We start from the raw sequence: 13,664 nt of genomic DNA, 5'->3' as shown, positions 1-13,664 counted from the left end.
TTTCTTTGAAACATGACCCCCAAACAGCATCTCACTCAAAGTAATACTGAATTATACGACTCCACCTTAAGTCAACAATATATTTCATTAAAGAAAAACTTTTATAATTTTTTTATTTCCTGTTTTTATTCCTCTTTGCTGTGGTTTATTTCATTTTGAAAGATTTTAATCTCATTCCCCCTTTGGGTTAGAGTTATTTTTCATTATATCCATAATTTTTTATATACAATAGCTTATTTTTTGTACCAAAAAGCGGAAATAAATCAGATGTGAGCAGAATAGGTTATGATGCGCCTCACAGTGGTTCATCACAGCACGAGGGAAAAGTCTGAACCCCAAAAGTTTGAAGCAGTCATACAGGTACCTTTCAAAGATTGTTCCAGCAGGTAAACACAACTGTCTGAAATATAATCTCCCAAACACGGCGCCTGTTGTTTCTGCAGTAACATCAAGGACATTTTTAAATCAGACAGGGGTGTTTGAAACATCTCATCAGCAGAAAACACATTTTAAGGGGATTTTTTGCGCATCAGGGAGACATTTTAGTTTTCAAAGGAAGCTATAAGCAGCATGAATGTGGCTGCAGGAGGGTTTTTGGATTGAAGAGTCGACTTGATTCACACAATTTAAATCCCGCTTTGCTGAAACCTTCAAACTCAATGAGAGTAAAGTGAAACAAAAAGTGGTGTAGCAGAGCTACAGACATTATCTTTGCACTCCACAACCATCATGGTTGTTTTTGGTGATTCTCTATGGTTTTATCTCTGCGTTAAAAAAATTAGGTTGCTTTTTATTTAAACAGATATCTCCACATGATACTTTTGACACAGATTAGACCTTTTTAGGCTATGAGCCAGTTTAATGACTGACAATATTTTCACAGTCCAGCCTATACAAGACTGACATTTTTTTTTCTTTAGCCTTCAGTTTCTCTTAACTTTTGAGGGTAAAGTTTATCTTTATCCTCTGTTAAATACCTGAAGCTGGTTTAAACTTTATTTGAGCGCCAGTGTATGAACCATTAAAATGTTATATCGATTTTCCATTAACCCATAACTGTCAAAGTAGATGCCAACTTTTAAGGTGAGGCAGATCAGTAAAAAAAACTGGTGTATGTTATCCGTGTCCATCCATGTCCAACAGTTCGCCTCGTCTGCCTTGAGTTGCTGCCTGCAGCAAAAGGATGGCCTTGAGGATGAATCTTTGATTTTTTTCCATTTCTCTCATTATCCTCCTGGCCAGTCACTCTTGGCTTCGGACCACATACATTGTGAAACTGTGGGGAACGTCTTAGATATTAGATATTTTCTGAGGCTCTGCAGGGCCTCAGAGAGCTGCAGATTTTCACCTGTTGGGTTAATCAAAACACCTGTCCCAACAGTTTAGGGTCATGAGGATGGTATAAAACCACTTTGACTATTTAGAATAGTAAAGAAGGTCAGACTTTTTCATAAAAGTCGATAGCTTGCAGAGAGCATAAACAATCATGGACAAGTCACATACTTTTTAAATATAAAGAGGAGGTCATGGCACACTGATGCCCCTTTTTTATGTTTAAGAGACACCTGTGTTTCTTCTAAAAGGATATTTGCTGATAGAATCAAAGTAACTAAGGCAACATTTGCAAGACATGTGAATAATCTCGCACACAGTATCTGTGCGAGTCACTTCCTGTATCAGATCAGCAGATTGAGATGAAAAACATGTCTTTCTAACACTAAATTAGTTTTTAGGAATCATAAATACAAGAAGCAGATAAAAGTGTAGGTCAATCAACCCAGCCTGTGTCCTAGGACCCCCGCTCCCCCTGTCCAGCAATTCCAATCTAAAATCTGTCACTGATCTGCAGCAGGAACCAGAGGAAACGGTCACCACGGCAACAGACAGGCTGAACTCAGCCAACACGAAACTCTGCAAATATCATGACTGTATGGCACACAGATTAACAAACAGACATGAGCTACCAGAGCATTTGAGAAGCAACTAGTAAAAAAAAAAAGAATCACACGAACAGCACTATTTTACATAAAAGCCAGACATTCAGGATTAGAACGTAATGTGTAAATAAATTGTTCTAATTATCATATGTTTCATATGAAATAGATGGGGGGAAAAAACGAACAGGGAAAAGTCATTTGGAATCACCTTCTAAACCTTAATCAAATTCCTGCACAAGTCTATGTATGCAAATGAGGCTGGGGTAGAAAGAGAGCGCTGACAGACCTTAATGAGCTGTTGCACCTGGCTGATTTACAGGAAACAAGCCCCCAACAAGAGAGCTGTCAGCTGAAACAAAGAGAGGATTATAAAACTCGTACAAGAAGGTAATTTAGCGTGGAGGATGGCAAAAGATGCTGGCTGCTCCCTGTCATCTGCATTTATTCGGGTTCATGCCTTGACTTGGGAGCCTCCATTATGCATTCACTGAAAATGGTTCGGTGTTGGGGCTTAAATGAGAGAAATATGAATCAAATGTCAGTGGGAGGTTTGAAGAGCTATTAAACAAGACATGCGTAAAAGACTATAAAAGAGTCTGGCTCTTTGGAAGTTAAAAAAAGATGGGATAACTTAAATCTTTTGTGTTGAAAACTGTGAAGAAACTTTTATTTTGGCGGCGGAACAAATGCATCCTTTTTCATTCTGCTGCTGCTGATGATGATGAATGCAATTATGTTGAGGTCAAAGCAGCCAAAATAAAAGCTAGCACAACCAGAAGCCTCTCAAAATTTCCACTAATAGCACCAATGAAAAAAAATTAAATAAAAAAATAACAAATGGCGGGGAATTAGATGTGGATTTTTGGCATTTGAGAAGAGTTTTTAAAAATTGTATTGCTTTTATTTTGCTTTCAAAATCAAAATATCTCACACACCTTTTGAAAAGTCAGTATCTTGATTTTTACAAAAAACATTTTGATAAATAAAAATCGCAAACAAAGCCCCTTTTCTACACACAAAGACACAGACATCCAAAAGAAGGTCAACTTTACAGCTGACTTTGCTATGTTGAATCACGATTCTCTATCAAACTTCTCAGAGTTTGTATCCATCCTGGACACCATCTGCAAACAGCCAGTGGGGCTAAACAATGAAGGTCAAGTAGAAGCTTCTGTCTGCAGCCGGCCTGCAGAGAGACGCCCACCTGCAATCGTTTCTCCTCCTCTTCTCTTTTCTTCCTCTCCTCCTCTTCCTGCTTCCTCTTCAGCTCCATCTCTGCTTTTCTGAGGAGAGAAGACAAAGACGCCATGAGAAAAAGAACAGCAGGGCACAAAAAGAAACCAAAGAAAAGAGCTGAGCTAAGACGGTGTTGAAGCTGATCAATTCCAGGAAGATTCTCTACTTTTTTGTTCTTTGAAAAAGTTGAAAGAAAAAAACAACTAAAGACTAAAAAAAAAAGACAAAAAAAAACATTTTAAAATCTTTTTTAGGTAAATGTATATTTATATTGAAAGTGCTTACTAAGATTTCAAGAAAAAAACAATTAATCTGTTGAACTAATCAACAAATAATCCTCTCAGACTAAAAATATTATTTAAAAAACACAACTTTTCATCTTTTCAATTAAACTTTTTTTTAAATTGTTCAATAGTTTTTTCTTTAAATATTATTAATGTGTTGAAATAATCAACAAATATTCTGTCAAGACTGAAAGACTTACACAAACATGATTAAAAGAGAAACAAGTTTGTATCTTTTTAATTCAAAATGTGTATTAATATTGAAAGTGTTTGATAATGTTAAAAGAAAAACTATAAATGTGTTGGATTAATCAACAAATATTCTTTTCTAAGGCTAAAATAAACCCCCCAAAAAAGGAGAAAAAGAACTTTTCTATGTTTGTCACATGCTGCATTTTCCTCACTATCTGTGCACTGACATGTTGACATTTGAACCTTGAACCAGAGCCAGTTTGTACTGGTGGTCATTGAGGAATTGAAGGTTATTGTGGTGCTGCGCATGGTGCAAGCTGCAGTAAAAAGGAAATGCCATCCACAAAGAACAGGAACAGCGCGGCGCTCTGCCACGTTTCAGGTATTTCAAGCCTCAGATGTGAAAACTGGCGCAACTGGCGGACTTTTACAGCAACAATGGGAAGAGTGCAGCCGCAGATCCATGAAAAAATGCTGGTAAAAACAAGAAAATAATTTTAAAAAAAGAAAAGCATTACTCTAGACTTTATGAGGAGGCTCTAATGTTCTGTGTATGATGAGAATGCCAACCCCCTTCTGCTGTCATGACCGTCAGCCTGTGACCTTCAGGCGTGTCCTGGGAGTTCAGAACTGCCATTGAAGGAGAATAAAGTGAAACAAAAGTGAGCCATAAAATCTGGACTGTCATCTTTAATATGTTATATTAGCAGGTGACAGACAAAATGACTCATAAGTCCTTCTAGAGACTTTCCATGCAGCCGAAAGCGGGGAGGAGTGCTGCAGGGGCAAGAATGAGCGAATAACAGGCCATCGCCACCTGAGCAGGAAATTAAAGGTTTCCATGTACCTTTTAGCAACGTGCGATGAATCCAGGAACCTTCCTTTCTGATCTGACATTTAGAAAATAAAGGAAGGCTTTTAAAGGAGAGATGGCAGATACGAAGCAAAGATTCTTGTCCTTCTTCTTTGTGTGGTATTTCAGCAGAAAAGCGTATTATTTTAATTCTATGCTGAAGCGTAATGATCCAATTAAACAGCTCATTGGCACGCTGATTGCAACTATTTATTATTATATGTCCTTTACGGTACAGACATCGTTAGCCTAACCGTAGCTTCTTAATTCAAGGAGCCAGACCTTCAACACAATCATCCCAAAGAATTTATTTTGTAATCTTTTCAAATTTTATCTGAAGTGTTTTATAATCACAACTCTCTATATGTGATACATCATGTTTGTCTTTCACCTGGTTTTGGAACTCATTTTTTCCACTGTTACATCCCTTTCATTAGCATAAAAGTGAATATACTTTACAGAAAACCACGTAAAACATTTTTTAGAGTCAGAACTACAAATTTATTTATTATAAAATTACATTTAAACAGATTGAAGGCCTTTTTGGCATGTGACTTTTTTAAATAGGAAATGATGAGCTCTTTAGGGCAAACTTTAGTAAAAATGTTAATAAACACCAATAGTCAAGCATGTAAAAATAGCCTGGAGTTTAGAGTAATGCGTTTAATGTCAAAAAAAATGTTTAGGCTGTTTTTAATACAATATCTAATTAGCAGAAAGTAGCGAACTTCAAAAACCCTGAGCTTAAATCCTCATTTTAACGTTATCAAAAGCCTCTCTAAACATGTGTCATTTCATAGTCATTAAAAGGTACTAAATCCAACTTGTTATTAGTTTGAGGACAGGCTTAAGTCTTCTTACAAATTTAAAATATTTTGATGGGTTTGTCTTTGCTCAAATCTCAGAGTCTCTGATCATTTATTTGCACCTCTGGGACACATGAGCAGTAAATAAAAAGAGCAACATGTAAGAACTACCTCGTTGCATAACACTTTAAAAGCTTCATAAAAAAAAAGGTTTGTAGCAACACTTTCATTTTGTAAATTCTAACTGGGCTGTTTGTTCACTGCTTGCAGCAAGCCTCAGAACAGCAGAGAGAAACGGACTCCCTCCTACTCCTTTACTCACAGTCGCCTCTCCTCCTCCTCTTGCTTGCGACGCTGTTCTTCCTTCTCCCTCCTCTTCCTCTCCTTCTCCATCTCCTCCTGGATGCGTCGCAACCGTTCGCGCTCCTCCTCCTCCTTCTTCTTGTTCTGCAAAGCTGTCAGCAGGTGCTCCGACCGGGTCACAAGAGACTTGTACTCGTGGTCAATGTCAATCCGGGACATGATGGTGCTCTAGAAAAAACAAAAATGCTGAGCTAAATCCTCGTTATGAGCATCTTTGGAGTCCAAGCACAACTGGTACACAACAGGCGTCCTTCTTTTAGGAGCTTTGTGGTGGAACTTTGGAAATCAGACTATACGAAGTGCTGATTTAAAGCTAGGCAGGTTAAAAACAAAAGGAGCCTTTATTTTTCAAATCTTTCACTTTGCCTCAACAAGTCAAACTTTGATGAAATATTCTTGAGGTTCTCACAGTAACTGACTGTTCACCTGTCATCTGACACAAACACGCAGGGAGGAGGTGGAAACCTGGAGAGGGAAGCATGTTGCAGTGTCACGCCGGATTATTATTCATGAGCATCTGCTTTCACCACAGCCTTTCTCCTTCAACTGTCACTTACTTAACAACAAAATTTGAAAGGGTAGGGGGGGATTATCTCTGAGAAGGACAAATGTGATGTCAGTGAAAACTTAATACAGATCAAAAGCAAATAACTTTACGATAATAAATCGAGGGGCCCTGGCGATCCATCAGTTTAAAGGGGAAACGTTCAGAACTATAATTTCTCATGTCAGCCATTCCATTAAAAAGAAAAAAAAAAGACTGAACATAAAAAAAAAAAAAAAAGATTAGAACCTGGATTTCAAATATTTGAAAAATCCCATGTGTCCCAGTTTTGCTATGCAGAGTCTTATTAAAGTACCTGTCAATCAAACTGCTCCAGCATGTGGTTTAATGTCAAGCTGTCAATCACTTTGCCAGAGTAATTGGTACTTTTGTCACAACGATGGCATTTTCAATCAAAACTACTTCCCCCATCGGGTGTCTCAAGGCGGGAAACGAACGGCTTTGCAGAGGCGCAGGAAGTAGCTCAGCAGCAGCTTTCCCACCTTTATTTTGGCGATCAGGCTGTCGATGGCGGCATCAAGCTCCATGATCTGCTTGCTCATCTCCTGTTTGCCCTCCTTCAGGCCGGCCACCACCTCGTTGAAGCGGCTCATCCTGTTCTTCACGCTGCGCACCTTGACCAGCCCATCAATACTGAAACATAAAATATAACATGTTTTCATGGAAGGAGGACGTTTCACCGGAATTACTGAGGCTTTTTACATCAACACTGCAAAAACACTGAATATCACCAAGTATTTTGGTCTGTTTTGACTTTATTTTTATGCCTAATATAATATAAAACTAACTTTTTAAAAGGGTCTGGAAATAAGAATAGCTGGACTGTTCCAGCACTTAAGATTTCTTGTGTAAGGATATATGTTTGTATGGAAATGTACCTACTTTGACTACTTTTTTTAGACATCGTACTTCCAATTATCTAAGCTATATGCCTAAAAATGACTCATCAAATTTTGTTTTAAGAAATCTTTCCAAGACAAATTCTACTAGCTCTATTGGCAATTTTTTTAACACTAACTTCTTTTCAAACAGATTCCATTTGTCTCCATCTCTAAAACACCAGAGCAACAAAAACCCATTTACTTTACTTTATGTATTTGCTCCATTTTTGACACAAATGTATTGAAATATGATAACCTCGTAAGTACAGCCAATTTTTGCTAGAAACCTTTTGTTTGCCAAAAAGTTTAAATTAAAATATATCAAGCATATTATTTTTTTTTGTTTTTTTAAGGATGTCCTTATAATAAAGAGGACACCGTGTTAACTTCAAGTGACAGAACGGTTCCAATATTTAAATTTCTCCCATTTTAAAGCATTTAAAGGTTACTTACAACACATTTATTTGCTATGTCAAGCATCAGTTAACTCTGTACAGTCTAAATACTGGATTTGTTGGCTCTTAGATATTCTTTGTATTACAATAGCTATTTCTAGCTAATTCAAAACATCCAACTATTGTTAGGAAAAACTGAAATGACAAAGCAAAAGCTTAACTTCCTCTGTCTATAAAAACCAAACCACTCAGGAGTTGATGTTCATGTTCAATGTTCAGAGGCATTAACTTACAGGGAAACGGCAGTGAGGCAGGACAGGTGGTAAGAAGCTCACTCCCTGATTCTTAGCTTAACCCTTGTGTTATCTTAGAGGACCCCACCCTTACATTGACGTGTTCTCCCTACCATGACAAAGGTGGATAAAGGTGGAAAGATTTCATGTAATCCATGGACACCAGTGAAGATCACAAATCATTGAAAGAAAAAGGTTCAGAGCACTGTCTAGTGGGTCTAGATGACCCAACTCCCAATGTTAAAGTGCCTAGGATAGCACAAGGGTTAACAATGTTGCAGCTTTATGTGCTGATCCTTTTCAAAGAGTGGCGACCCCCCCCCATGATAATCTCAGTTGTCATAATTATTGGAAATAATTACAACTTTTGCTGTTATCTATTTGGATAATCGTGAAAGAAGTTCAAAGTCCCCGTTCCGTTACATCAACAGGGATGCTTGAGATCCCAGACAGCAGTTTCAAGCAGCAAACTAACTTTTGACAGCTCCGTTCCCATCTGTCACTTCACTGTGTTGCTTCACTAAATCTCAATTTCTATCCAAACTCCCCTCGAGTCATCAGCACTCCTCCCAGCCCAGGTAATCACACACCCCACCGCATCTCAGTACACCCACACAGTCCCACAGTGTGTACGAGTGGACATCGTCTGCCCTGCAGAGGACAGAGGCCCCTCTTTCATCTTCCTCCTCACCTGCTCCCACCTGTCTGTATATAATCAGCACATCATGTGAAGTAGATGGAGCTGTGAGTGTAACCAGGTGATTGCCTCCAAGGATAAATGTGTATGCAGGACAATGGAGATGGGAAAAAGACAGGAAATGAAGAAGAGGAGGAAAATACAAAGATGATTGCAAATGACAAGGAGGAGGGTTGTGTGAAGGAACATTAAAACATGGAAATGAAAGGTTGAAGGCTGCGGATACTGGTCAACAGAAGGTTACAATGTTGACATGGTAACTAATAGAAGATAATGATGACGAGATGAAAAGGCACCAACCGAGGTTTGTGCTTCCTCTTACAGAGCCACATCCGGACTGTCTTTTGGATGGTGATGCAGGCGGTGGCCCGGTAAAGGATCTTGTTTTTCACTGAAAAACGGGAAGAAAAAATGTGAGTCTGTAAGACCAAAAAACAAAACAAAGAAGCAAGATTAAACAATTTAGGTTTGAAAAGTGCACAAATTTTGCTGAGCTTTAGGCAACATGCTTTATTGATGGTGTGTCTTTGGACCTTGGGTGTGGACTAATGCAACATAGACCAGGATTGAAGTTTGGCTGATTCAGACCACAGACAGACGGCCCCCATCTGAGCCCAGCTATCATTTATATCGCCCTCCCACCTCCTTTTGACAACGCAGATGATTTTTCTGTCCTGCCACTGAAGCAACTTTGAATTGAATGGAGAAAATTAAAGCGGGGTGGGGGTTGGAAGGAAGAAACGAAGCGTGAAAGATAAATAGCGACAGGAATCGATAACATCTCTACTCCCTGCCAAACTCATTTCATCTGGTTATGACCTCAGAATATCTAACTTCTCCACCATCAATAACAAGATGATGAATTGATGACATTTACTGAGCTAAGAGGAAACTGGCTGATTCAAAAATATTGTGGACCTGCTTCAGGTGAAGCACCTGGTGGAGCGGAAAGTCACATTTCCCACCTGGTCTACATTTGCAATAGAAAAACACATGATGTTCTACACTGAGAAAATGCTTCAATCAGCTGTTTGCTCCCATCCATGCATGACATTTAACATCCACCAGCAGAGTGGGAAAGCCAGGACCCAAACGTAAACTTGCTTAAACTAAATGGTCATCAGACTAAAGAACCATAAATATATACGGTAGCTGCTTTGGTGAGTATTTGATCTCAGTTTTCATTTGGAACAAAGGATCTCTTTTTTCGTCTGCTTGTTGACATACATTTTTTAATCATCAGTTCTTAATCTACTGTACTTTCCGGACTATAAATCGCCCTTTTTTTTCATAGTTTGGAAAGGGGTGCTACTTATACTCCGCAGCGACTTATATTAGAAATAAATTGAAATAAATACATTGTTAACCCTCCTGTTATGTTCATTTGTGAGGAACAGAGATGATGTTCCTGGGTCAATTTGATGTATGAGGTATGTTAAGTGTTAAGAGGATGTTAAGTGACTCAGAGAATCAGCAAACCTTTTTTTACAGTAAGATCTTGAAGGCTAACAACAAAATATTCTATTTTCCAATGATTTCATAGATTCAGAAATGCAATAAAAATTACAACTGTTTCTACAAATACAGGATGAAAACAGAGTATTAGTTGGCCAATGATGCTTCATGAAAGGAATAAATAAATAAGTATGAGAAAGAATTACTGTGAAATTATGAGATAAACATTCTGCTGTGATTGTGTCATATGAGGATGTGCAAGTTATTAGTTCATGGTCTCAGATTTTGTCAAGTAAATTTCCCGTCAAAATGAGACTTATACTCCGGAGCGACTTATAGTCCGGAAAATACGGGTTTTTAAAATTAAACTACTATTTCTTTTATGCATTTTATTTGTGCTGCACCCAATTTGCGTAAAACACACACAAAAAATGTGATTTTCTAAATCGAATAAGTCAAAATAAACTTTGGTACAATCCGATGGCATTTATGAACCCAGAGCAGATGTTGTTAAAGATAATTAAATATATACATTTTAGAAATGTCCAAGAAACACCAGAGAAGAAATGAAAACGCTTTGAGATTTTACCCAAAATGTAAAGCGCATTTCTAAATAAAATGTATTATTATTATTATTATTTTTATTATTATTAAAGCTTTGTTAAAATGAGCAGGGAGCTTGTGGACCGCCCAACATATTTTCTACGTAACAAATGCAATCTTTTATCAAAAAATTGTTTTTTCGTCTGATACTGATTCAAACTGACTTTAATGCAGAAATACTTAGAAATGGAATTTCAATCCTAACATTCTTTATATACATGCCCTCCATCACCAGAAATATGCCACAACAAAATATTAAAAACACTAGAAACACCTTTTTCATCACAATGGGTCTTTAAGGACATTTTAAAACGCGTTACATGGAAGGCTGTGTTGTCAGAAAAGTAGCGAGTATTTCACTTAATGAAGGCTTGGAGCCATTTGGGTTTTCACTTGCACAAATGCTATTTAAAGTGCTACTTCTTTTGCACTTTATTCCCTCCTCTTCCTCCACACTGCCACAAGCCTTGTTTGAAATATTTTTAGATTCCACCTGAGCTTCACTTCTTATCGCAAATCTGACCACGAATCAGAGGAGCACAAAGACTCCTTTGGGGATTTATCAGCATTTTTTGATGAAGTTGATCCATGTACATAATTCTCCTATTACACCTTAATTTGATTAATTATAAAGTGTTTAACACTTGGCCTGAATTTTTGGCAGCACAGGCAGATTTTGATGATTGTGTGTCAAACTAAAGATTTTTTGATTTGGGCCTCCATAATCTTTCCAGGGATACCCCTCAATTACTCTTAATTAAACTTTAAATGAAAAGTCTGTGATTGTTGGGGGATTTCAGAATCTCCCGAAGGAAATTCAAATCCAGTTTTTACAAAAGTGAAAACATTTTTTTTTCTTTTTTTGGAAGGGAGGGGGCGTTTATTGAGCTAAGAGCTCATGACAGATTGCTCTGAAACTAGTAAAGTTTGACAGCAGAAGAAGAATGCACAAAAAAATTATTTGAGTATTATCTATTCAGCCTGAAATGTAGTCCCTGTGGTTACCATGGTTTCCAGCAGTATAGCAGCAAAAACAAATACATACAGTTAGAAGTTTGTGAGGGGCCAAGAAAATTTGTGATAAACACACCCTAAATATTGTTTTTTTGTTACATTTAATGAGCATAAACTTTTATGAGTCTGTTCTGTTCCTTATTTTTCCTCTGCTGCACATGAGCTTCCTCTGCCGGTGAGACGGCGTGCTGCTTACACTTAATGACGGACAGAGCGCACCACTGGACCTTCTTCCAGCGGCTGTGGATGAGCCACTTGTTGACCTTCTTCACCAGCTCTGCCAGGTGATCCGGGTCAGACTTCATGATCTGGTCAAACTCTGCAAACTGAACCAAAAGAGAGCTGTGAATGCATCTGAAACCTAGCAATAGTTTAGGTTTGGTCCTTGCAAGAAATGAAAGCCTCATAAATATTCCAAGTTCACCTTGTTTATTTAAATCATCCACAAAACTCAATCTCCGATCATATTTTGGATAAAAGAAACGAAAATGTAGTGATGATTTCTCTTCATCTATGACAAAGTTTATAAACTTTATAAACTCCCGGTATGGTTACCAGGTAAAGAGTACAAATCAATGCATTTTATAAAAGTATGAACAATACAAATTTGACCAATGAGGATAAAAAGAAAAAATCTTACATTTTGGAATGGATGGGTGATAAACAGATGCAGACAGGATTGTTACAAGCTAAAATTTATGATCAAGACCACAGAAAGTTTTATTATAAAAATAAACAATTGTTTAAGGTGGAAAGCATTTATATTGTGAGGCATGAAGACAATAATTGACAACACAGGACTATATTTAAAAGGAGTCAGTGGGTGTTCCTGCAGTGTTTACTGAAGTCTGCTGCAACAACATAAAGTTCCCTCATTCATCCAACCCAAATGTGATGAATTATTGATCTGGTCGTACAATGAAAGCCCACCATCTGTTGGCTCTGGTTTTCTTGTAAATCTCACCTCACCTCTGCAGCCAAAATGACTAATGCACTTACCTCTGGATCCATTATGTTCCTTTCAGTGAACAATGCTTCTATTAAGCAGTGTTGGAGGAACAGAACAGTTTTTCAAAAAGTCTCACCTTGCCTGGGCGGAAAAACACTCGGGTCAAGCCGAATTTGAAGTCATTCTCATCTAGTCCCAGGGCTTTAAACAAAGCCTGCAATACAGACATAAAGGCGTGTGGAAATACAATAGTGGCAATAGTGTTATAAGAACTCCAGGCTGACGGTGAGGATCAAAGGACTAACCTTGCAGAAGAGGCGTGGGTCAAGGCGGGTGAGTTTGGGTGGCATGTACTTCTGGTACATGTTGTAGAGCTCATGGAAAGGAGCTCTGGAGGGGAAGCCACCCTGCATCAAGTCCAGCACCGATACCATACCTTCAAACATTAAAAAGGCAGGTAAAGAAACAGGTAAAACAATTTGAAGAAACCAAACCTAACAGGCTAATAGATCAGCTGCATTGAATTAAGACATAAAAGGTGAGAAATTAAAGGATGGCTTCCGATTCCACTTGTCCTGAAGTGAGAGCTGATGAATAAGAGCAAATATTATATATTTGTTTGCCACTTAAGGTTACTGTCTACAGCAATGGTACCGTAATTCAGTCCTCCACCTGCGGGGGCGGTAGTGTGACCAAAATAGATTCAAACAAATGGAAGAAGTAAATCATGTTCAGTGTTCCCTCGCTATATCGTCTCACGATTTTTGCAGATTTTGTTTTCAGCGTATTCTTTTTTTTTTCCAACTGTTCTCTGCATCCTGATTGGCTGTGGAGTTTGTCAAGCATTCTCCTCCGTGTCTTGTCTTCTGGACAGAATAGGATATTTGCTTTTCATTAGTATAAGTTACCTTTTAATTTTTTTTATCATCTTTGCATTGATTTTTCATTGTGAAACGTTGGTAGTTCTCAAATTAACATTTAGCCATTAAGAAGCACATTGTCCAAAAGAAAAACCACTGTAGTTTTCTAAGTGAGCCACTTGTGAACACTTAAAGGGTCAGATTAATGCAACTGCAACTTTATAAAATTAGAAACACATTTGTTGGTGGTGGGAAAGAAATTCTCGTTATTTAATGCAAAC

The 13,664-nt window shown here is 37.9% G+C and overlaps 1 protein-coding gene across 15 annotated transcripts in view; it reads right to left on the bottom strand.

Moving 5' to 3' along the window:
* The window catches only part of myo6a (myosin VIa), a 129,526-nt gene that overhangs the window by 26,648 nt on the left and 89,214 nt on the right, over positions 1-13,664 (bottom strand). For all 15 annotated transcript variants that reach the window (XM_011491912.4, XM_011491913.4, XM_011491914.4 and 12 more), the window contains exons 21-27: positions 12,829-12,959; positions 12,660-12,737; positions 11,771-11,900; positions 8,803-8,893; positions 6,719-6,869; positions 5,631-5,839; positions 3,142-3,220 (exon numbers count right to left, since the gene is read on the bottom strand). In XM_011491912.4, coding sequence (XP_011490214.1) covers positions 3,142-3,220; positions 5,631-5,839; positions 6,719-6,869; positions 8,803-8,893; positions 11,771-11,900; positions 12,660-12,737; positions 12,829-12,959 — 869 coding nt within the window. The remainder of the gene's footprint in view (positions 1-3,141; positions 3,221-5,630; positions 5,840-6,718; positions 6,870-8,802; positions 8,894-11,770; positions 11,901-12,659; positions 12,738-12,828; positions 12,960-13,664) is intronic.

The sequence above is a fragment of the Oryzias latipes genome, chromosome 24, assembly GCF_053564925.1.
Source record: "Oryzias latipes strain Hd-rR chromosome 24, Olatipes_Hd-rR_3.1".
Lineage (NCBI taxonomy): Eukaryota > Metazoa > Chordata > Actinopteri > Beloniformes > Adrianichthyidae > Oryzias > Oryzias latipes.
The sequence above is the reverse complement of the archived record's forward strand: the minus strand, read 5'-3'. Positions and strand labels throughout refer to the sequence as shown.